At 35.2% G+C, this 25,685-nt stretch overlaps 1 protein-coding gene across 6 annotated transcripts in view; it reads right to left on the bottom strand.

The window, feature by feature from the left end:
* Positions 1-25,685, bottom strand: part of RALGAPA1 (Ral GTPase activating protein catalytic subunit alpha 1) — a 222,720-nt gene that overhangs the window by 1,667 nt on the left and 195,368 nt on the right. For 3 of the 6 annotated variants that reach the window (XM_053593959.1, XM_053593956.1, XM_053593960.1), the window contains 2 exons: positions 10,568-10,692; positions 9,955-9,985 (listed from right to left, as the gene is read on the bottom strand). In XM_053593959.1, coding sequence (XP_053449934.1) covers positions 9,978-9,985; positions 10,568-10,692 — 133 coding nt within the window. In that variant the 3' untranslated portion in view covers positions 9,955-9,977. Of the gene's footprint in view, positions 1-9,954; positions 9,986-10,567; positions 10,693-25,685 lie in introns of those variants that run through there. The other 3 variants (XM_053593955.1, XM_053593957.1, XM_053593958.1) reach the window with 1 other exon arrangement.

Raw genomic sequence — 25,685 nt, 5'->3', positions numbered from 1 at the left:
CAATTCCTACCTCTAGGATTCAGGGTATAATCGAAGGGAGAAAAAAAAGGGCCTTCACTACTTAAACTTGAAAAACAGCATCAGTTTGGAACCAAAAGTTCCCAAAAGGAACTCAGCAGTATGAGATGAGAACTCAGCACTATGAGCATGTTATACATGCCAAGTACTTAAACATGGTTTTAAGAAAGAGCAGGATAAATTCCTGGGTAGAAGAAAGGATAAGAATTCTCATCTAAAAGTTGAGTCAAAAAAGGCAGTCTGACCCCCAAAATGTCTTTACTTTATGAGAGATAATGCTTTTGTTTTCATTAACTTAGACCTTTGTAGTTACACTATTCAGTCATAGAAAGTAGGGTAACCACTGGAATTAAATTTAAAATTTTAAAAGCAAAACAAAATTGAATAAATTCTTTTTTTTTTTTTTTTTTGAGACAGAGCCTCAAGCTGTTGCCCTGGGTACAGTGCCATGGCATCATAGCTCACAGCAACCTCTAACTCCTGGGCTTAAGCTATTCTCTTGCCTCAGCCTCCCAAGTAGCTGGGACTACAGGCACCTGCCACAAAAAATACCTGGTATTTTTTGGTTGTAGTTGTCACTGTTGTTTGGCAGGCCTGGGCTGGATTCGAACTCCCTAGCTCTGGTGTATGTGGCTGGTGCCTTACCACTTGAGCTATAGGTGGCCAGCCTGAATAAATTCTTTATGTCATTTACAAATTAGTTTTTTAGTTCGATACTTTATTTCTATGAATTATTATTCTCTAATATATAGCAATACTACATAACCTTGCACTTTGTAGGTTCTTAAACACTTCCTGAACAAATGAATAAGACATTATATTAAAAATAAAAGCCCTTCAGAAAAAAAAAAATCTGCAGAGTAACAAAATAAAAAAGTCCGTATATTTCAAGGCGCTGCAATCCAGATTTTCTGAATCTGAAGTACATGAAAATTTTCTTTATATATCACAAACAAAAACAGGTTGCGGGTTTAAATTTATGTATCTCCTTATTTTACAGGGAGACTGTTAGCATATTTGTTAGCCAAAGCAGCACCTCGCTGACACTTCAAACTTGGAAGTAAGTATGCAAGCACTCCCATATAATGAAACGTTTGTGATTAAAGTTATGAATATTTATAAGAAAAAAAAGAAGTTCAATAAGGGATGTGCAGTTCCTATTCAGATGTCTTAAACAATTAAGAATATGTCTCTGTACAATACTTCAAAGTGTTTTTAAGGCCAAAGGTTATAATTAAAAAATATACATTGCCAAGGAAAAATATTCTGGTCACTCATATTCCAGGTCAATCGTCTTCCTTTTTTTTTTTTTTTTTTGTAGAGACAGAGTCTCACTTTATGGCCCTCAGTAGAGTGCCGTGGCCTCACACAGCTCACAGCAACCTCCAACTCCTGGGCTGAAGCGATTCTCTTGCCTCAGCCTCCCGAGTAGCTGGGACTACAGGCGCCCGCCACAAGCCCCAGCTGTTTTTAGATATGAGATCTCATTCTGGCTCAGGCTGGTCTCAAACCTGTGAGCTCAGGCAATCCGTTCGCCTTAGCCTCCTCCCAGAGTTAGGATTATACGCATGAGCCACCATGCCTGGCCTTAATTGCATTCCTTCTTAAAAGTAACTTCTCCAACATTCTTGCTTTTCTAATGGAAATGAAATTGGCCTTCAAAATATGAGAAGAAAATATACTTCTGTTCACCTTTACTCTTCCTGAAGATCTGAATTTGTTCATAGTGGACCCATACTGGAAAATGTAGAAGAGAATATGAATTCATGGCCCCTTTTAGGGAAGCACTGCAGATAGATGGCAGAATGAAGGTGAAGAGGAATAGCTCATGCTTTTCTGGTAACGCATATTATTCCCAGCCACCATGTGAGGCCTTCCCATGGCTGTTTACCTTGAGATGGCCAATCTTTTCTAGCGGAGGTTTTGGGAGGAAGAGAACTATGACTGTATTTCTTTCTTTGTTGTGAATGAAGAAATGGAGTAGCGAGCAGAAGTAAGAAAACAAAACAGAAGATAGATAACAGATATGAGAGACAAAGTGCAGAATTTTACAGGTGTTAACTGAGGAGCAGAGAAGTAATCTAGTTTTTATTATGAAATACACTTCAGCATGCAATGAGTTGGGGTGACGATGTTTCACAATGGACAATACTTTGTATATTCAAATGTTATACTTACCAACTAACAAAACAAGTTCAAATAAGAAAAAAGAAAGAAAGAAAAAATTCTATGAGAGATTCTATAAACGTTTACCTTTTGAAGTGTTTACTGTAATGCTGGCATGTTATCCTAATCACTGAGTCATAAAATCTCTACTGTTGCACTGTCTAATATGGTAGCTAGCCATAGCCATATTGAAATTAAATTAATGAAATTAAAATTAAGTAAAAATTCAGTTCCTTGGTACATTAGCTACATTTCAGCTGTTTAACAGCCACATGTGGTTCGTAGCAGGACAGCACAGATATAGAACATTTCCATTATCATAGGAAGTTTTACTGGAGAGCACTACTTTCGAATATGCCAAACTCAAAGAATGTTTTCCTCAAAAACTATAATTCCTCCATGTCTACCTTAATGCCTTCAAAGTGAAATCTCCCCCTTAGTCAACTGAGGCTAGAAACAGGCTTTCTAATGTGTGTGGTGTAACATTATCAGTACTGTCTCCCCTTTGAGTAGATGCTATCTGTGGTATACTGGGAATCTGGGTAGATTCAACATGCCCAAACTCTGTGGATAATTTACAGTGGACAGACCTCAATTTCAGACATAAAGAATACAGCGATACCTACATTTCATTTTACATTCTGCCTAACTATTGATTTAGACAACTTAAGTCATAAAGAATGCTGATTTATTTAATTATTACTAATATGTCCTTAAAGGTAAAGTTCTATAAGTATCTATGGGAGCCTATGTTTGTGCATACTGTATTTGTTACTAGTACTCTTACAGTGCTCACACACATTGCATATGTATTTTGATGGTATAATAAATTGATTCATATATTACATACTGATTGTAATAAACTATTATTGCAAATAACATGACAAATATGACATTGAGGTCTCATTTATATCCATATAGATTATAGGATTGTTATTTACTATGATTTTGTTTGTATTGTTTGGTGACATGCATGGCCAATTTAAAATTTCTAATTATTGGGTAGATACAGCCTTTTAAAATGCTGCTTAACACTGAAAGGAATTTCTATTAATACTGAACTAATAGACAATGTGATGTATTAGAACATGGGCATGGGTTAGACAGCCCTGGACTAAATGCCAAATCTGTCACTTTACTAGCTGTTTGACTGTAGGCAAACTAAACTGACTTTAGACATTCTCTTATTTGTAAAATGGAGAAAATACTAATTATTTTGCAAAGCTGATATGGGGATTAATAACTATAAATGCAAAGATCCTGGCATATAGCAGTTTCACAGTAAGTGTAACTATGTAATAGAGCTATTAAACAGAGAAAAGTTAATGAACTTTTGAGTCAGAAGAGATGAAGAAAGGAGGAATAAATTATAATTTTTGAAGAAAATGACCCCCTACAAAATATGATCATTCAAATATAGAGAGTACAACATACCATTAAGTTCAGTTGTGGAAAATAAAAGAATCTATCCTTTCTTATGTTGATAGTCCTATAAAATATAACCTTATGTTAAAGGTTAAAGAGTACCCAATAACCTTATTGTTTAATATTGTGGAAAGAGTTAATAAGTAATTAAGATTAGCAGGAATACAGCACCATAAGGAAAATATTATTAATAATACAATTTAAGATAGCTCAGAAATATAAATAAGTGGTTTCATTTTAAGGTATTAAAGGACTACTACAGACTTAGAACAAATCAGGCTGAGCCTCTCCTATTATACCTCCTTCTTACAAATGAGAAAACTGGGTATGAGATAGGTAAGAGTTCATATGAACAATAAATGGCAGATGAGTCTGATTCCAAAGCCCATACTTCTCCCCTGACAACCTTAAAGCTATTTAAAAAATAATTTTTTTTCAATAGGTGGGAAAAACAGAACCCTTAAAATAAAAACGTTTAACAATTCTCTCTCTTTTTTTTTCTCCTTTGAGAGAGTCTCACTACGTCACCTTCGGTAGAGTGCCGTAGCATCACAGCTCACGGCAACCTCCAACTCTTAGGGTTAAGCGATTCCCTTGCCTCAGTCTCCCAAGTAGCTGGGACTACAGGTGCCCACAACACCCAGCTATTTTTTTTTTGGTTGCAGTTGTCACTGTTGTTTAGCTGGTCCGGGCTGGGTTTGAACCCACCAGCCTAGGTGTGTGTGGCCAGCACTGTAACCACTGTTTTACAGGCGCCGAGCCTACCTTTAACAATTCTAATTTGTAAATGTGACAAGTTACTGGCAATATCTCTTTCTCTGTCCCCTCTATCAGCAGCAAGGAATGGATGAAAATATTTAGACTAAACAGGCATTGTAAGAGTTCATGTGTTTCAGAATCAGGTCTAGGTTGGAATGCTGGCTTCACCATGTACCAGGTGACTCTGGTAAGCCTTTTTTCTTTTAAACTTCATGGAACTACTATGAAGCTTAAATGAAAAAAGTGTTTGAATAGTACCTAGAATAGTGCCTGGCATTCAGTAACTGCTCAATCATTATTCTGTTATTTTCAATACAAAAATTCCAAAACTGGATGAATGTTCTATGTGGAAACTGAACCTAGTAGTTATGGTCACAAATGTTAGTGGATGTTATTTAAGATTGATATTATTTGCTTCCTGCTCAAAAACATAAGCCAAATTTCTAAGTTTAAAGTACTGATATTTGGCTGCCTATAATTTCAGGCTAATCTAGTGATAAATACTAGTGGGAATCTGTTTTTAAAAACATTAAATAAGGGCGGTGCCTGTGGCTCAAGGAGTAGGGCGCCGGTCCCATACGCCAGAGGTGGCGGGTTCAAACCTAGCCCTGGCCAAAATAAAAAAAAATAAAAAAAATAAAATAACTAGCTAACTAAATAAATAAATAAATTTATAGCTTATATTACATGTGGTAAGAAATTAATTTCCTATTGGTATGTACAAATAATATTTAGAATATGTATAACATAACTTCTAAGGTATTTTCTTTCAGGTCATTTCAACCCTGGTAACTTTAAAATATCTTTTAAAGAAGGATGCTGAACTAAAAAACATTACTTAACGTAATGGATAAAATTTTTTTTTTTTAGGCAGTCTCCCTATGTTGCTCTCAGTAGAGTGCTGTGGCGTCACAGCTCACAGCAACCTCCAACTCTTGGCTTAAGCTATTCTCTTGCCTCAGCCTCCCAAGTAGCTGGGACTACAGGCACCTGCCACAATGCCCAGCAGCTATTTTTTTGTTGTTTGTTGCAGTTGTCATTGTTGTTTTAGCTAGCCTGGGCCGGGCTCAAACCCTCCAGCTTGGGTGTATGTGGCCGGTGCCCTACCCACTAAGCATAGGTATTGCCATGATGGCTAAATTTTGATGATCTACCACAAAGATTTGAAGAGAGAGCGCTGTCCATCATAAATCTTATCTCATCTATATAGGACAATACAGATTTTGTGAATTAATAGCAAAGCTGAGGTTAGAAAGTAGATTAAATGCTACTTTCGGTCTTCATAATCACAAGAGAGTGTATCTGATTTTTTGTTTTTTTTTTTTTTTGCAGTTTTTGGCCGGGGCTGGGTTTGAACCCATCATCTCTGGCATATGGGGACAGCGCCCTACCCCTTTGAGCCACAGGCGCCGCCCAGAGTGTATCTGATTTTGACGGCATAGAAATGACATTTAAATCTTATTTATAACGTTTCTTTAAATAATATGTTTTCTGGAGGTAATTATAAAAAGTGGTATTTGTGTGTGTGTGTATATATATATAGAGAGAGAAAGGCAAATACCAACGAATCCTTGAATTTTTAAAGAACTAAATACTTTATTTATTTTTTTTTTTGTAGAGACAGAGTCTCACTTTACCGCCCTTGGTAGAGTGCCATGACGTCACAGGACTCACAGCAACCTCCAGCTTTTGGGCTTTTGCGATTCTCCTGCCTCAGCCTCCTGAGCAGCTGGGAGTACAGGCATCCGCCACAACGCCCGGCTATGTTTTGGTTGCAGTTCCGCCAGGGCTGGGTTTGAACCCGCCACCCTCAGTATATGGGGCCAGTGCCCTACTCACTGAGCCACAGTCTTTAACTTAATTTGTAGAAAAACAATCTTAAGGAAGGTACATACTAGCTCAATTAGAGTAATAGGCATTAGAGGTAAATCTAGATATACCACACAGTAGGCATTCAAAAATAATTCTGGTTGATGACAGTAGAAAAGAAATAATATTGGTAAAAATTTAAATGTGGGCGTGCCTGTAGCTCAGTGGGTAGGGTGCCATATACTGAGGGTGGTGGGTTTGAACCTGGCCCTGGCCAAACTGCAACAAAAAAAATAGCCGGGCATTTTTTTTTGGGACTACAGGAGCTTGTAGTCTCAGCAACTTGGGACGCTGAGGCAAGAGAATCGCCTAACCCCAGGAGTTGGAGGTTGCTGTGAGCCGTGACACCACAGCACTCTACTGAGGGCAATAAAATGAGACTCTGTCTCAAAAAAAAAAAAAAATTAGGAATGTATTTTTAATATTTAAACCAAGAAAGATAAGCCCATTTTTATTTACCATATACTTTCAACAAAATGAGGATCCTGTTTCTTGTTGACATTCTAGAATTTCTTTTATTATAAAATAAAAAAACAATTTTAATTTTATTATAAAATAAAAAAACAATTTTAATTTTATTATAAAATAAAAAAAGACAACATTAGGGAAAAATGTATACATTTTAAATGACCACTGTAATTTGGTCACGAAGAGACTAATTCCATTTTAAAGTTTATGGTTAGAGGGGAGGTGTTTGTACATATAAAGAAAATAAGTCACTGTAAAACTTTTGATATTTTCCACACACATGCCTGACAAAGATAAAGGGATTTTTTTCCTGTAACTTTTTAAAAATAAAAGACAAGAAAAATCTAATAATATTTTAATGTAGTTACGGGAGATCAACAAAGTGTGACATCACGGTATTTCCCTCAATGACCTTAGGGATAAAAATAATTTCCCTTAAGTATTAAGTCTACTGCCACAGACAGTACATTTTGAGAAAATACGGTTAGAAAATTTATGGGACAACTATGATATACCAAAATCTTCCATATCTATCTAAATAATGCTGAAAGTTATATGAAAAAATCCTTTCTTGGATTGAAGTGTCATCAAAAGTTTGTACCTTACTGTTAATCTGAAAGTGGGTTTTATTTAATCTTGAACCAAATTAAGTAACTTTAAAAAAAATAGTATTTTTTTATACTATTCCACTGAATAGAATTGTGTTTTAGGGTTGGTAAAAAAGAATATAAGCATACAGGCTTTGTTTTTGAAATAGCATCTCACTCTGTTGCCTGGACTAGAGTGCAATGGTGTCATCTTAGCTCACAGAAACCATAAACTACTCCTGGGTTCCAGTGAGCCTTCTGCCTCAGCCTCCCAAATAGCTACAGGCATGCACCATCATACCTGGCTAATTTTTCTAGTTTTTGTAGAGATAGGGTCTTGCTAAATTGCTCATCTTGAACTCCTGGCCTCAGGCAATCTTCCTGCCTCTGTCTCCCAAAGTGCTAGGATTACAGGCATGAACCACAGCACCATGCCATACTGGCATTCTTTAAATCTAATTCGAAATTATTACTAATAATTCTAATTAGGAATTAGAATAATTAGTATTATTTTATATACACAGGATATCAAATGTTGATTCTCAATTGCAATTATAAATCCATTTCCTCGATAGGATGAACAAATTTTATCAGTGCACAAAAATAAAAATGAACCTAAGCAAATGACACCAGTATGTTATTTTTGCAAATCAGAAATTGGGTCTAAACTGCTACTGTGTGGCTTATTTTATATCTTCTCTGTCCCACTTTGACTTATGATTTTAAAGGAAGCTCTATATGTATGGGGTTGACTTACGATAAAAAGAAATCAAGATTTGAGATGACTGGAAGAATAAAAATCATTCTTCAAATTCCACAATGTTTTTGGTACCACAGTACTACGTATTTCTTTCTTTTTTTACTGTGTTGAACTGAGAACCATTCTGATAGAAACTTCTGTCATAACTATTAAAGTCTGTAAAAAACTTAAATAGAAATATATTCAGTAATAGTGGCACAAGTTATTTATAAATAAAAGCATCTTTTTGAAAATTATAGGACCTAATGGTTCCTAAAGGCAAAAGGAATTGAAAAAAATTAGTAGCATAATATTATGTTTAGATAATCGTTAAGTGCTATGTTAAACAACTAGTAGAAGAATTTAGTAAGATACAGTAAAAACAAAGCCAATAGAGCCTTTGCCTAGTTGCTTAGAGCATCTTTTACCTAATGTCTCAGTAAGCAAGACTACTACTTACTTCCCATATTATATACCTAGCTGAATGTACGGGATAAATGCAAACTATGAGAACATTAAGATGACAAATATGAAGGACTCCAGCTGGTAAACAACTACAACATGAAGCAGCGTGTATAAATGTAAGGGGGAAAAGTTAGTCCAAATGTGGTTCTATTACCAATATTTTTCAGTTGTGAGATTTATGATTTAACCATATGATACACAAAAGGGTCACTGATAATCTATTTTAATATAGTCTGATATTTTATCTGATATTCTCTATTATTAAATAATGAAATTATCAGGTATACTTACTAATTTACTTTTAATATCTTTCTTTTACCAACTTTCTTAATGCCAAACTGAACAATTGTATAGATAGTGTCAATCTATTAAAGTAAATATTAGACTTTTATCTTTTTCTTTCTTTTCTTTTTTTTTTTAGTTTTTTATTTTTTTGCAGCTTTTGGCTGGGGCTGGGCTTGAACCCACCACCTCTGGCATATGGGGCCTGCGCCCTACTCCTTTGAGCCACAGGCACCACCCTAGACTTTTATCTTTTTCAAAGATAAAAAATTAGACCAGACTCAACCTGGTCTAATGTGATTTTTCCCTTTGCTATGTCTCTTATAATAACTGAACGGGATCAAAGATTTTGGTAAAATTATTTTTCTAATGGCAATTTAATGATGACAGGAATGGAAGCTTTAACATCATAAAACTAAATCTCAGTTGAGTATTATGTAGTTTTTTTCAAATAAATTAGACTAAGAAAAGGAGTGCTGTGCTAAACTTATTTATCATAAAGAACACTCATTTAACAAAGAGAATCTGAAGGTTTATTATGATGAACTTCAAATATATTACGTTCTCTTTTCCTGTTTCCTTTAACACTGTTACCCTAGCCATCTTTGGACCCTGTTTCCCCGAAAATAAGACATCCTCCGAAAATAAGAGCTACTTACAGGAAAGATAAGATGTCCCCTGAAAATAAGACCTAGCGCATCTTTGGAAGCACACCTTAAAATAAGACACTGTCTTATTTTTGGGGAAATGGGGTATTTTACGTGCCTAGCACAGTGCAAGGCACACAGAGAATAACCTTTTGATGAGTTAAGATATCCAATAACAATGCAACACATTACAAAATACAAAGACAAACTACTTCAGTTCAGTAGTACTACTTTTTCATGCCGAGAAACAAACAAACAAAAAAAGGTCAATATAACAAGGTATAACTAATTTCAACCCAAGGGAGTCTATTATTTGTTATTTTTATCCCCATGTTAGTTTCATGCAGACCTGGGTTAGTCAATAAAATTCTGGAAAAAATTTAGTGATAATTTCTGAAATGTTTAGTATGAACCAGGAAAGTGTTAAATTTGCTTATTACTGTTTGAGTTACAAGCTTAGAGCTTGCCAATTTTGAAAATAGGAAATGGGAGAAGAACAGAAGGTGTTTTAGTTGACACTTTGTCTTACCTTCAGATAAACAGAACTGATATTTAATGATCTAAAGAGGGAAAATAAAATAAATGAAACAATCATAAGGAGTGCAAGATATTACAGAATAGGAAGGCCACGAGTCATTTATTTTCTTACTGATTTCTTCAAAATTAGTTAATTGTTAAAAATGCAGTACCCTCTTACAATCTCTAATTATTGTAACATAATTTACACTATCAAGCACCTCTAAATCTAGACCAGGTATTTTAGCTCTATTTGTAAAATTAGAGATGATAAGGCAATAATACTCATAGCCATAAAATACATCTCCTAAAGCTGAGAATGCATGCTCAACTTGTGTTTCTTTTGCAGATACTTTTTGTAATGCCCTCATGAGATATGAGAGTCATTGATCATTAGTTCAGATAAAATGTGGTGCATGTACTTTTATGAAGATTGCTGCCTTTCTAAGGAACTGCATTTAGGTAAAAGGAAAGTATAAGTCAAATTTATAGGCCAAATTCAAATATTAAAGTAATAAAAATATTCATATTTCAATGATTAGAATTTTATTTAAGCAAGTTTTTTAGAACAAAAGGGTATTGCATTTTAAGTTCTGGTAACAACTCACACGTGTTTTCAATCTTACCGGCATCAGATGGTAAATAATGGTAGGGGGCTGGAGAAAAAAGCTGCGCTGCAAAGTCTTCAAAGGTTGTTGGCTCCAAATGGTGCTGGACGATTGTTTGCAGGTATCGTGCTCGCTCCTCATAGCTGATTCCCTTCAGTTAAGGATCAATTTAAATGCAGCTTATACTGGAAAAGAAAAGATCTTATAAAAAGGACTACTACAAATGCTAAGCCATTACTTCTCAATATAATTATTAACTAATTATTTTGCATATTATTAATAGTATGGCTTTTTAAATTGTAAAAGTATAGTTTTTAATGTAAGTTTATTCTTCAGAAATCCACTATACATGACAGAGGCATTTATTAAAAACAATTAAAATACCAAACTGCTGAAATAAAAAAAGTTTAACAGTTTACTGGATTCAACTGCCATCAGGTCAGCCTAGGCTCATCTTATCTTGTTAATCAGCTTTCATCTGAAGATTTACTCTCAAAAGCCACACAATAAACATTATAATGCTGCTTAAAATACTACATCTAAAATTCTGTATTTTTCATTTGTAAAGATTTATTGTAAAAAATTCCTATATATCTTCTTTTTCTAAAATCCTCGCATTTTCTTAGCAATTGTTCTCATTTTGAATGGAAGACTACTGTTGCTGTAATCCTCGAATAACTTCATGCAGTTAAGATAAATACATAGCTGAATCTGTATGTCAGGAAAAAATACCTAGTCAATTATAACACTGAAACAAGCAGGAATATTTGCAAAGAGTCCACGGGACTCCTAAAGACTGTCTAACAAAGCATCTACAGGGCACTGACACTGACAGAAAAATACTGTACTTTCCTTTCACCACATTTTCTTCTCTGATATTATTGACAAGCAACCAGTACCTTGAAGTGTTGTTCCTTTTGAACAACCCACTCCAGGCTTCCTGTTTCAGCAGGCCTGATTGTGCTGTTAGCACAGAGAGGGCGAGAAAGAGAGAGAATATTTCTGTTGTTCACGAAAGCAACTATGGAAATGGCTGTCAAAATGTAGAGCAGCAGGCAGCAACATACAATTATCAGGAAAAACTCACATGCTGACTTCATGTCGTATAGTTCCTGAACTGAGAAATCAGTTAACCTTTCTTCTTCAACTTTTAAAAGTTTTCCTGCTGTACGCAGTATGCTATGTTGACAGGCTTTACACAAGACATTTAAATAAGGATAATAAAAATTTGCCTATTCTTTTTTCACTGAACCCATTTTAATATATTCCCCTCAAAATTCCTTCATATTTTAAAATTGTAATTCAATTATTATAGTTGTACAATTTTAGAAATTATAGACCAAGTTTGTAATAGAGACCAAAAAATTGAAAATGATTCAATGGAGATACCATGGCCAATTATATTTACAAAAGCTTATTATGAAGAAAAAAAAGCATGAGTGTCAAAGGTAAAACTATATTCATTATGCACTTGACTTTGTGACTTCTGCTCTCTAAATGGCTTGTGTACACTCTTCCTGTATTACCATTTATCTTATGCATCAAATATTGAAATAAGCCTGAATTCTAATTCCTGGCAACTCGTTATTTTCAATTCTTTACACCAGGATTAAGCTTCAAAAGAATTTTATTTCTGAAATGGGTAGCAACAGGACAAGATGCTGTATTAAAATGATCAGGATTGAGGATTTTATAGGAACATAATGTAGACATTTCGGAGTCTTAACTCAGAAAAATAATATAGCACACTTTTAAAGAGGGTATATGGTTATAAATGGAAGGGGATGAAACTGATGGTTCAATCTAAATAATACCACATATCTCACAACTTGTTGGAAAGTACTTTTTTCATTGGGGGAGATTCACAGCTGCCGAATTTTCTGCAGTTAATAGAGTCCTTTGATTCACAGCAGTGCCCCTTGTACAAAAAATACTGGCCTTTGTGTATTACCAGAAACTAATTTTCTATTTGGCTGAAAAGGGAAAAATGGGGTTATTGCTTCTCCCTCCTACAGAGCTTTTCATTATGCCTGATGCACTCAACTTCTAAGCTCTTCTGAGAAAAAAAATAACTGAAGAGGCAAGAGGTAGAAAAATGAGCTTGTTAGCACATTAGAAGTGAAGTATCTTGGTGGGCCCTAGAAATTCCCAGTGGTGTGTTAACTTATCACTCTATGCATGCTGGCACTGATAGTCTCCCAATTGATCACTCTCTTTTCGCACCAAAGGTGCTGCCAGGAAGCAAAGGCTGAAGGCCCACAGGAGAACAGTCTGCTATCAAAACAAGCTGTTTTTAAAAGTCTGCTTGAATGGGTAAAACGCTTCATGAAAAGTAGGGTGGAGACACCTACCTGCTTTTAAAATGCTCTACTTTCAGAGGGCCTATAAAGGAAATATTTTACTTTATCTTATAATATTTAGAGTTTATACAAAAATTAGGCAGAAAGAAAGCAAATGTTAATATTTCAAAAGTAAGGAAGGTACTTCCAATGTAGTAACTTCACTGAAGAAAACAATTTTCTGGATAAAACACATTTTAGAAGGTAATTCTACTTTGCTATACAAAAGGTGATTATAAAACTCTGAAGAAACCCTAATAAATAGCTGTACAAAGCTAAAATTATCCAGATATAACATTCACTTTGTATAATAACATGATATATTTAATAAAATTATAATACATCTTCATTAGTAAAAAACAATGCTTTCTAAAATGATTTTTTTCTTTATTTCCTATCACTAAAATGATTTTTTTTTTTTTTTTTTGTAGAGACAGAGTTTCACTTTATCGCCCTTGGTAGAGTGCCGTGGCGTCACACAGCTCACAGTAACCTCCAACTCCTGGGCTTAGGCAATTCTCCTGCCTCAGCCTCCCGAGTAGCTGGGACTACAGGCGCCTGCCACAACGCCCGGCTATTTTTGTGTTGCAGTTTGGCCGGGGCCGGGTTTGAACCCGCCACCCTCGGTATATGGGGCCAGTGCCCTGCTCACTGAGCCACAGGCGCCGCCCACTAAAATGATTTTTTAAAAGTTCAAGTCTAGGTGGCAGAGTGAAGAAAAACAATCCTTAATAATTAACTTTAAACAAAAAACTACAGCATTCATCATTTATTCAGGGTAGGTTAATGTTTGAAGTTACCTTTCGGGGAGCTTATCTTTAGAAAACATTGTTAGTTAGGTAAATAATGATAGTTTATGGAAACTCACCTTCTAACCAGGTAAATGTTCTTTATAATTTTCCAAGTTTGAAACAGCCAAGTAAAATAAATTATAAGACTTACATCTTTCCCCCTTTTTACCAAGGAAACATATTAAAGAGATATGTGTATGAACTCTATTTGAACTAAATGAACTCTATTTAAACCATCGTTCTGAGTCCACAACAAGGTGATCCAGATGATAAAGTTCCAAACAGTACTGTTAGCAATTATAACTGTAACCATAATCCACAGCAGTTAACTCCTAGATCTCCTCTGAAGAGGTTACACACTCCTTAAAAGGCAGCTCTGTAGGGAAGAGTTATTAGTACATATACATTGAAGCACTAATGTTATGAGTACCTATACACAAACTTGATGGCCAGCAACAATAGGAACTCAAGCTATATTCCTACTGTCTGGGTTTTGCCCTTGGCACTGAAATTAAAAAACTAAAATGAGTAGGACAATAAAAAGGCAAAGGTAAACTAACCAAAAAATTTACAACAAAAATTGAAATGCAAGTCTAAATTGAATTAAGATTTTCACTATACATGTAAAACAAGCCCAAATTAGCTAATAAAAACCATTTGATGAAGGAGACTCTGAACTGGTAAGAATCTGTAATACAGAACTAGCCAATCAAAAGAAATAACACACAGGTGCTGCAATCATAGCAATGTAATTATCCACTAATCCTCCTTCCTTCTATTTTCTGCAAAAGCAAAAAAAGAGGGGAAGGAATATTGCCATTCTAAAAATACTAAGACACTTTCTATAACAAATCATTTAAATCTAATCTGTACTTCATTAGTATTAAATTAACATTATTGTATTTTTTTGGCGTCATTGTTTTAGAGACAGGGTCTCGCTCTGTTTCCCAGGCTTGAATGCAGTGGCACAAACATAGCTCCTTGCAGTATTGAACTCCTGGGCTTAAGAGATCTTCTTGCCTCAGACTCCTGAGTAGCTAGGACTACAGGTGTGTGCCCATTTCTTTGTAGACACTGGGGTGCAGGGGGTGGGGGAAAGGTTGCTACCAGGCTGGTCTCAAACTCCTGGCCTCTAGCAACCCTCCACCTTGGCCTCCAAAACTGCTGGGACTAAAGGTGTGAGCTACCACACCCAGCCAACATTATTATACATTTTAAGTAACTATTCTTGATTTTAAACTTTAAGGTCAGGTGTAAAGTGGGGTTCAATTTCAACCTGGTCCTGAAAAAATTATGCATGAATTCTCTGTGCCACAGTTTATCTGCATGTTAAATGGTGACAACATCACCTGCTCCTGTTCGCTTCATAGAGGTGTTGAAGAGAAAGGATATAATAAATACAGGTAACAAAAGTGCCCATACATATGTACTGAAAATAGATTTGACCTTTGGCTCCTGTCTTTGTAAGCAGGTGCTCATCTCTAGAAGGACAATTTGTCAGTTTAAGAATTATACCTTGGTTGGGTACAGTGGTTCACTCCTGTAATGCTAGCACTCTAGGAGGCCAAAGTGAGAGGATCCTTTGAGATCAGCCTGAGTAAGAGCTCAATCCTGACTCTACTATAAATAGAAAAATTAGCTGAGTGTTGTGATGCTTGCCTATAATGCCGGGTACATGGAGGCTCAGTCAAGAAGATCACTTGAATCCAAGAGTTTGAGATTTCAGTGAGCTACAAGGATGCCACAGCACTCTAGCCTGGGCAAGAGTGAGATTCTACCTCACCAAAAAAAAAAAGAAAAGAAAAGAAAAAAAAAAGAAACTCCTCCCCCCAACACTGTAAGAACTCCTTGATAATACTGCTAATATTTCTTACTTATGGTATATACAGATGGACTTCAGACTTATTCTGATAAAATGGAACACCGACTTCTTATGCAAAAAAAGACACTGCAGAAGGTTAAATAGTATCAAGGATTTTAACTTTATTCACATGTAGGAAGAATAGATAAAAGGTAGATTTGGTATTAAAAAAGCAGCAACTTTTCATTCTCTACAATAATTTTATTACTCTGGTAATTCTGGACTGCTTTTACTGTCAGAAAAAGCTTTAACTTTCAGGTTTGTGATTCCATGGCACACCCAGTAAGGTATATAAACAATTAGCTCCAATGTGACTTGTGACCAATCTTAATGAAGTAAAAAATCTGTGTGTGTATATGGTGCATGTGAGGATGAATATAAAGTATAATTTTTACAAAAAGGAATTATGAAAATGATTATAAGCAGATATCAAAGATTTGTATTATTGCTTTATTTTTTTCTCTTAAGTTCAGGTTTAATGTTTTATTCCCTAGGCAAGAAATCTTGGCTTCTTTTAAAGTAAAGGCAAGTATAAAGTGTTTATATCTGTGTTCAGTGGTGTAGTTTGGAGGGATTTAAGGCTATACTTAAATTCCTAATTTAGTACGCACTTGCCTACATTCACATTACTATGGCTTCTATATAGTTTCAGCACTTGGGAATTTCATCTTCATTCTCTATGTAGAAGATTCCAAGAACATAGGAAAAGGGAGAGTTCCAGTAGTAGAAATTACTTATAAATTTTGCCTCCTGACTTAAAAATTTTTTTTTGGAAAGCACTACTTATAGTTGAGCAGATTAGAACCAATTATTCAATATTCACAGAGTCTATAAGGCTAGTAGCTTGAAACTGGCTATGGTGAGTTTCCACATCATGAACCTCAATGACTGCCACAAATCAACCTTCTTGCTTCCAGGCCCTAGCCTCATTCCTCAGAACTGTTCCAATAAACTACACTTTTTTTTTTTTTTTTTGAGACAGAGTCTCACTTTGTGGCCCTGGGTAGAGTGCCCTGGCATCACAGCTCACAGCTCCTCAAACTATTGGACTCAAGCAATCTCTTGCCTCAGCCTCTCAAGTAGATGGGACTACAGGTGCTATTTTTTTTAGAAACAGGGTCTCATTCTTGCTAAGGCTGGTCCTGCACTCCTGAGCTCAAGCAATCCACCTGCCTCGGCCTCCCAAAGTGCTGGGATTATAGGCTTAAGCCACCGTGCCTGGCCCCAAACTATACTTTTCTTTTTCTTTTGGTTTTCGGCCAGGGCTAGGTTTGAACCTGCCACCTCCGGCATATGGGACCAGTGCCCTACTCCTTGAGCCACAGGCGCTGCCCTATACTTTCCAGAGAAATAGTTTTATCCCTGATTCTTGGGATCTGATTTTGTTAGTTTTTCAATGTCACTACTTCACTTTAGAGCAGTGATTTTCAACTAGTGTGCCATAAGAGGATCTTAGGTGTGCCAGGAAAATTTTTAAAGATCACTATTAAATTATTTTTGAAAGAAGTTCAAAGCACAGTAAGTACGTTCTTTTTTTTTTTTAACTTTTATTTTGATCAACATAATTTAAGTGTGCGTGCAAGTTTAACTATAGGTTGAAGTGCGCTGTGAGATAAAAACGGTAGGAAAACACTGCTTTAGAGACTAGTAATCCAGCAATTCTATTTATGCTATTTAAATTTTAATTGTCCATTTTTAAATTACAGACTAGTGGGGAGACTAATATCCTGAGGACAGATACTATGACTTTATTTTTATTATCTTCAGCATCCAACACAGAGCCTAGTAGTACTCAATGACTGTTTATAAGTTGCAGAAAGAATGAATGAATAAGGTTGTTTAGATAGTGGATTAGGAGATGTCTATTATGCCAACAGGTCCTGTCCTCTAATCCCAGTTTAGCTCCCTAGAGACAAACCTCTTTGGGGCAAAATACAATAGTTGGAACTTTCCTAGGAATAGATCTAGAATTTGAATCCTGTGAGAAAGAGTTGGGTTCTACCACGCCCTTTGATGTTGCTGACCCTCAAAAAAAGTGAAAAAAGCACAGTGAATAAATATGTAAGGTACAGCATTAAGAGGAAAGAAAACTGATAATTACTTCTTTAAATACTTATACTATAATAATTGCCTAAAGTTGAAGGTAATTAAAACTCATAATTTAGCATTGAAATAAACTTCTTCGCCCATTAGTTGTGACTGTTTTTCAAGAGAAATCTAAAAATTTTAATAAATTCTATAATGGTATGAGACAATGAATTTAGTTAACCTAATTCTATTTGCTTATGTGGCCATCCATAGAGAAGGAGGGAAAAGGGCAGAATCTTTGAGAAAATCTCTATAGATAAAATCAAATGAAGGGTAATTTCAAACCACAGGCAGATTTCCAAAACTGGACTGTATACCATAAGAATAGAGATAATGATACCCTTGAAAACTAATACTTGAACCATTTTAAATATTTAGGATTTTACAAAGGCCATTTTGAGAGGGATTATCCCAAGACATTTATGAGAATATTAAGATAGTTTGAACTACAGGAAGGATACACCCACCAACATTACTTTACATTTCATAAGGAAATTTAGCAAAATGTTTATTCAGCAATAAGCCTTGCCTAAATTCAGAGTGCAGAGATTTGCTCAGCTAAACAAAGCTGCTGAAAGTTGGGGCTTAAATCTCAGTCTTTTACTCAACAGTCCAGTTTTCTTTCTACATCCAATCTCAATGATCTGGGTGTTGTGTGGTGAAAAAACAAAGGTATGTTAAGCCTGTTAGTTATCCTAAAGATGGCCAAAACAATGACAATTAGCTTAAATTCTAAGACTGGTAATTTCTGAAAGAACTCTATTTATATATATTTATAATTGACTCTATAAATTATAGTTGTAATTATACATTTATAATTTACTATAATTACTATACTATAGTAAAATCCTTGTATGTTCTAAAATAAAAATGAGAAAAACCACGTTGGCATTTTCATTTTAAAAGGCCTTGAGATATCTTAAATATTCTGAGGCAACATTACACTGGCCCATCAAGAAATAATGAACAATAAGAATTTTATTGAGATATGATATGCGGGTAGAGACATTTTACAAGTACATCTCGGGGATCTCATGATTATTACCAGTAGTAAAGTAGTGTATTTTCTTGAAATATACAGGGTAATGAAGTATCTCATGGGTTAATATGCACTGTTCCTTTATAAGATGGAAGTATTGCTTACCGTATAAAGCAAGATCTGGTAAATTAAAAGCTGGCAGAGGGGGGCATATTCCATTTCTGTCCTACTGTAGCTAATTCCTTTAAGAAACACCCAGTCTAGTTCATATGCAGTAAATAAAATTCCCCTAAACAAACAGCATAATCTTGGTATTGTTTACTTATACTATATTAACAGAAATTCTCAAAGTCTTCAACAGGTTCTGACAAATTACTGTCTATTTTTGTGATGCCTTATATTAATGAAATTCTTTAGTAGTTGATACTATCTACACTATGAAGGAAAAGCTGTGATTTGTCAGAGCAGACAAAGCTGGGCTTTAATCCATCCTTTTAACCATATTGCCAAGTCTATATTGTTTTCACTGCGTCTCAATTAGGAGACAGGCAGGACACCTGGTACTTCTTTATCTAACTCCCATGGGCTGCCAGATGACTCAAAATCCATAACAGGTGCTAAGGCAGTGTGAGGATAGCCCTATTATTGAACACTAGGGTTGAATAAAATTTGGACTACATATAATTGCTCATAATCAGTCAATTATTAAATGAAAACATTAAGTAAAAAGTTGATAAGCCCAATTCTACCAAAGTTCATGCAAATAATTTAAAAAGATTAACCTTAAGTAAGTTTAAAATTTTGAACCTACCTAAAGACTCTGAAAATCTTTCTCATTTAATAATCTAATAATCATTGGTGGGTCCCTAAAAGCACTGCCATAATTACCCAATATGTATATATCTATTTTACTTTTATGAAAGTTGTATGAAGCAAAACATCTAAAAAAAAATTCAGTTAGTGAAATTAAAATTTTGTACTCTTAATTCTTGATAAGATCTATTTGAAAAGATTATCATTAAGGCTCAAGTAATTATGAGCCTTCCAGAACTGGTACAGAACTACTTCAAAATCACTAGTATTATAGTAAGAGTTTTAAAAACATTGGGAGATATTAGAAACAATCATTTTTTATTGTTTCCTTTGAGAATGAAAATTTCAGTGCATTGAAGTTGAGGAAATAAATGTATGTATTTGAACTAAATACTAAAGTTGAACCCTGTCAGAAGATTGCAAAAAGGAAAAAAAAAGTAAATTTTACAGTGTACAATTACTTAAGTGTTATCTCTACCTAAATGTGTACTAATTTAATTAAGATTTTGTTTAAGTGCTATAATTATTGGGAATACAAAAAAGTGATTTTATTATCATAGTAAGTAGTAACAAAGCACAGCAAACCATCATTTAAGACAGTGTCATAGAATCTATGATAAGCAGTATATTGGCTTAAACTAATGCACTATATGCCCCCAGGGAATGACAGGCTTAGACACTGGACTTTAACATCAAGATCTATCCATTAATCTTGACTTAAATATAATCTATTCTGCAGTAAAAAGAAGAATGGGCATTCAATGAATTATTGTTTTTGAAATACTGCACTGGTGCCCAATTACTAAAATCACTTAAGGAAACATGAGGAGATGGAACATTAGTAAGTTTTACAGATTTACTAATTTTATAAAACATGCATATGACTTTCTACAAATTTTGCAAACGTGTTCCATTAAAAAAATTATAGATTTAAAAAAGATTTCTTAAAATATCTCTCTGTGATCTTATTTAAGAACATGTTGCATAAATTACAATAGTGCAATATAAGTTAGTCAACTTAATTTCAGCTACAAAAAAAGAGAATCATCTATGAAAATATACTGTGTGGTCAGGATCCCTGAAGGCTGAAAATAAGTTTTAATTTTTTGTAAGGCTGTAGATCACTGTTCTCTGCAACAGGAACTACCAACTGCTTCCTGGAAGAGCAGTGTTCATACAAAATATACGTTTCAAAAAAAGGAAGCAACCCTATCATTTAAAAAAAAATCTAATCTAAACAGAATTCAACCTCAAGACGAGCTAACTAATTAATTCACCTTTAATGGGTTATTTTATCATTTGCAATTGTTACACAACATTAATTTACATTTCTATATTCATATAGTTTATACACATCCAAATGCTATTTAAGAATCCTAAAAAGCAAACTGCAAATTAAACCATATGTGAATTGTGGTCGTTTTAATTTACTCCCCCTCTCTTAAAATTCTTATGAAGGTAAAAAGAATATTTTTATCTAAACAAATCATAAGGCAAAACTGACTTTTGCTGTGTTAAAATCTAGTGGGCTAAAAATAGATAATGGCATGTTAACAAGGAATTAACTACAGGTGGTTGCTTAAATATATTCTTTTTCATAGGAGCTACATGCTAAATAAAAGTCAACACTCCTATCAAGAGAGTAAGTAAATGTAGAAACATCAGATTCTACAACAGCTATTTTTGCTTCTTCTCTTTTCTGAACAGCAATTAGTAAAGCAACCCCTTCCCCTCCTCCCCAGTGCTGTCAAGCTGTTCAGAGCGGTTTGCAACTCAACAATGGTACCATTGTGAATGCTCTCTGGGCTTCCTTCCCACAGAGAGTTAAATGGGCAGTTCCTGCTGCCCATGATTGGTGTCCAGTGAAATAATACTCAAGAGCCAGGTTTTATCAGCTTCACGCCAAAGAAGTGAAGCCAGGGAACCCAAGCCTTCATATCATACTGGACCATATGCCAACCCTGATGGCCCCAAAGGTTTATCACTAAGAATCAGGATCCATCATGTCCCTTGTGAAATTTCACTTCACATACCTTATGTGAAATGCAAAGCTTCTCTAAAAACTGAACCTTCTTTACAATTGGCATGAACAGATGGATGGTAACAGTGGTTTGGCAGGCAAAAGTTAAGATTTAAATAGGCTGTATTCTAGTGTTTGAGAGGAAAAGCAGTTAGAAGAAAATGGAGAGATTTGTGATCCATAGTTTAATTTTATTTCCATTACTGATTATTAAAAATATCAAAAAGCCTAATGAAAAGAATGGATTAAAAGCACTTGAATTCCTATGTCAAATAAGTTTACAGATTAATTTCAGCTTTACATCTTTTTTTTGCTTTCTGAAATCCCCAAACAGCATCTGAAGCTATAGTTGTTTTCACATTTAAACAAAGACTAGAATAAAATTTGCACATTATGTAGTTATGTAGTGTGGTAAACAATAATGTGAGAATACCAATGTATACTCACCACTCACACAGGAAAAAAAAATCTCTATTCTAGCACAGGTGAGAAGTCAATAAAGATGGAAGTAGACAGACTTCAAGTATGGTTGTTGTTTAGGGAATACTATAGTTTAACCATGCATTAGTGGACAGAAGACATTGTGTCTTCCTTCTGGTGCACTGTGTTGTGACCCAACTGTCTAGATTGGTATATGTGGACCATACAGTTACACTGGATTTCACAAAATGGGTAAGATGATTAATGAGAGTGCTTACTTTCCTTTTGCTACTTGTTTTTTTGCCATGAAGCCAACATAACTATAAGAACAGGATTAAAGTACTTCATTTATCAATAACATGCAAAAGCATAACATTATATAAAAAAGCACAATAACTGCATAAAATATTTTTAAAAGAAAAAGCGTAAAGGATTATTATGCAAGAAAGAAGAATCTACCATGAATTTATCATAAGAAATATGGAAATCTCAGATGCTTTTATAAATGATAAATATATATAAATAGTACCAAACATTTAGAGACCTTCCTAGACTCATTAAGAAAACTAACGCTGCAGGGCGGCGCCTGTGGCTCAGTGAGTAGGGTGCTAGCCCCATATACCGAGGGTGGCGGGTTCAAACCCGCCCCGGCCAAACTCCAACAAAAAAATAGCCGGGCATTGTGGTGGGCGCCTGTAGTCCCAGCTACTCAGGAGGCTGAGGCAAGAGTATTGCCTAAGCCCAAGAGCTGGAGGTTGCTGTGAGCTGTGACATCACAGCACTCTACCAAGGGTGACAGAGTGAGACTGTCTCTAAAAAAAAAAAAAGAAAAAAGAAAAATAATGTTGGTGGGCAGTGCCCACAGCTCAGTGGGTAGGGCACCAGTCACAAATACACCCAGGCTGGAGGGTTTGAACCCAGCCTGGGCCAGCTAAACAACAGTGACAACTACAACAACAACAGCAACAACAACAAAATAGCCAGGCATCGTGGCAGGCACCTATAGTTACAGCTATTTGGGAGGCTGAGGCAAGAAAATTGCTTAAGCCCAAGAGTTTGAGTTGAATTACAGAGGGCGACGCAGTGAGACTCTGTCTCAAAAGAAACAAACAAACAAAAAGAAAAATAACGCTATCTATCACTGCTATTAGTCTGACAATTATTACTCAACTAATTATAAGAAATTTCATGAAAATAATGATCAATAAACATTTTCAAAAACCTTCATTAGAAAATGAAAAATAATAAATTCACAGTAACCGTTCTGTTATTCAACAGGCGAAAAGCATACAAAAGCACAAGGAACTGTTCCTTAGATACTGGCTGTCATATTATTGTAACATTAGAAAACCAAGTTTATTTTTTCTTTTTGCTTGACTACATTATCTGGTTTTGACCTACTTTTTGATTTTCATCTGCCACTACACTTTCCTTTGCTTTGTAGCATCAAGTAGTGCTGAATTCCTTATATTTTTTGACCACATCACACTTTTATGACTCCATGACTAATTTCTATCCATGAAAAACTCTTCCCTGACCTTGTCTGCCAGGCAAAGTCCCAGGTGTCTTTGAAGTAATTAGCAGAACAAGCTTCCTAGGTAAAGTCACTTCTCCTCCCCACCCTACTATCCCCTAGTTTCCTCCTTCCAACATGCTATCAGTTCCCACTTAAGATTAATCACCTTTACTGTCATATTTTGTATATATATCACTACTGTTGGACTCTCAGAGTGCTCTTCATTCAGATATTCATCAAGCGTCCCCCTCCAACACCAGACAGTACATTCCTTGGAAGCTGTGACTTTCTATTCCTAGCTTTTCTCTCACAGTGCCTCCCACATAGAAGGCAGTCAATAAATATATTTGGTGAGTAAATGAATGATCCAAAATTGCTTAGCAATTTTGCTAATACTTAAATTTGTCATTAGTGTAGTTAAGTTCTTGGGGGAAGATAAAAATTTAAAAATCTCTAGAATTCAAACAATGTTAACAGAAATAGAAGTTGGCCATGTATTGAAATTAGTTTTGTGAGCTTCTACAGTTTAAGAAAATAAGTAGTATTGATTCATATCAGTAAAACCATAAAAAAAGATCATGGGTTATTGAAGATTAAAAAACAAAACTACTTTCCTTATTTGGTAATAAAAATAATGTAAATGCAGAAAAAAAAGATCGTCTCTAGAGAACATTAAGAGACAATGGTATTTTCAGATATACTAGTTCAATTCCACAGAATTAAACTTTATTATTATCACAAAGTTATTATATATCACAGAGAATTACATTTATTGCTTTCATATCTTTTTTGAAAGGACAGAGATTTGCTAAACCAATATCCTTAAAGGTGTACAATAAAAATATTCCCCCAATAGGCAGCACCTGTAACTCAATAGGGCGCCGGCCACATACCGAGGCTGGTGGGCCCAGGCCGGCTAAAACAACAAAGTCAATTGCAACAACAAAAAAACAGCCCAGCATTGTGGAGGGTGCCTGTAGTCCCAGCTACTTGGGAGGGTGAGGCAAGAGAATCGCTTAAGCCCAAGAGTTTGAGGTTGCTATGAGCTGTGATGCCACAGTACTCTACCCAGGGAAACAGCTTGAGACTCTATCTCAAAAAAAAAAAAAAAAAAAAGAATTCTCCTAGTAATTGTAAGGAAGCTCCCAAAAATACCAGTAACATCACTAACAGGCATAAATTGCCATTCCTTCAAAAGAACAGTTGAATAAATTAAAACTGATGTAGTAAAAAATACATTAGAGTCACTGTAGAAGTGCAACACATATGCAGGGCCTGTTTAAATAATTACTCTTTGTATGCACAGACTCTTTTTGTATACTTTCAAGCCAAGGGGATGTTTAAGCACAAGAAAAAAAATTCTTGAATAGCACTGCCATGTCTTTAACTCTGGAGACTTAAATGTTCCAATTACAAAGCAGAGTGTTAGGTAAATGTCTACTCTTGGAGAGGTCCTACTGCAATGATTATTATCAATGGCATAATGGCTGCAACCATTTTAAAGACCACAAAACCCGGATCATTTAGCTGGTGAGACATTTTATTTAAAGAATTACCTTCTTTTGAAGCATAAATGATCATAACTATAGACCTCAAGAGTATTTAACTAACATATTTGTCCATGAAGTCTAAGACCTTCATTTACAAAATATAAAGAACAAATGGCACAGGATATTGAAAGCTCCCTATGGAATCACTAACGTAAGTAATAAAGTAGGTAATAATGTAGGTAATGCAAATGTTCAAACTCTACGTTCACATGAAGTGAAAACCTTCACTAATAATTTCTGAAAATTATCTTCACTAAATTATAATGCCCTCTAATAGAAAATATACTACTGATTAATTAGTCAAAATGTAAAACCCTTGTGCATGTGCTAGTCTTATTCAAGTATCAGAGGCAATTTCTGCTGGTCCTAGCTTCTTACCTACCAAGTAAGCTCTTAAGAGTTGTACCATAGTCTGATACAAACCAAATTATAAATCACTACCTAAAGAATTTTTTTTTGGGGGGGGGGGGACAGAGTCTCAATATGTGGCCATTGGTAGAGTGCCATGGCATCACAGCTCACAGCAACCTCAAATTCTTGGGCTTAAGTGATTCTCTTGCCTCAGCCTCCCAAGTAGCTGGGACTACAGGTGCCTGCCACAACACCTGGCTACTTTCTGGTTGCAGTTGTCACTGCTGTTCAGCAGCCCTGGGCCGGGCCTGAACCCGCCAGCCTTGGTGTATGTGGCTGGTGCCCTCCTCACTGAGCTACGGGTTCTGAGCCACTACCAAAAGAATTTTTTTTAAAAACCCACAGTAA

Source organism: Nycticebus coucang, chromosome 6, assembly GCF_027406575.1.
Source record: "Nycticebus coucang isolate mNycCou1 chromosome 6, mNycCou1.pri, whole genome shotgun sequence".
NCBI lineage: Eukaryota > Metazoa > Chordata > Mammalia > Primates > Lorisidae > Nycticebus > Nycticebus coucang.
Note: the sequence above shows the minus strand (reverse complement) of the source record. Positions and strands in the feature narration are given on the sequence as shown.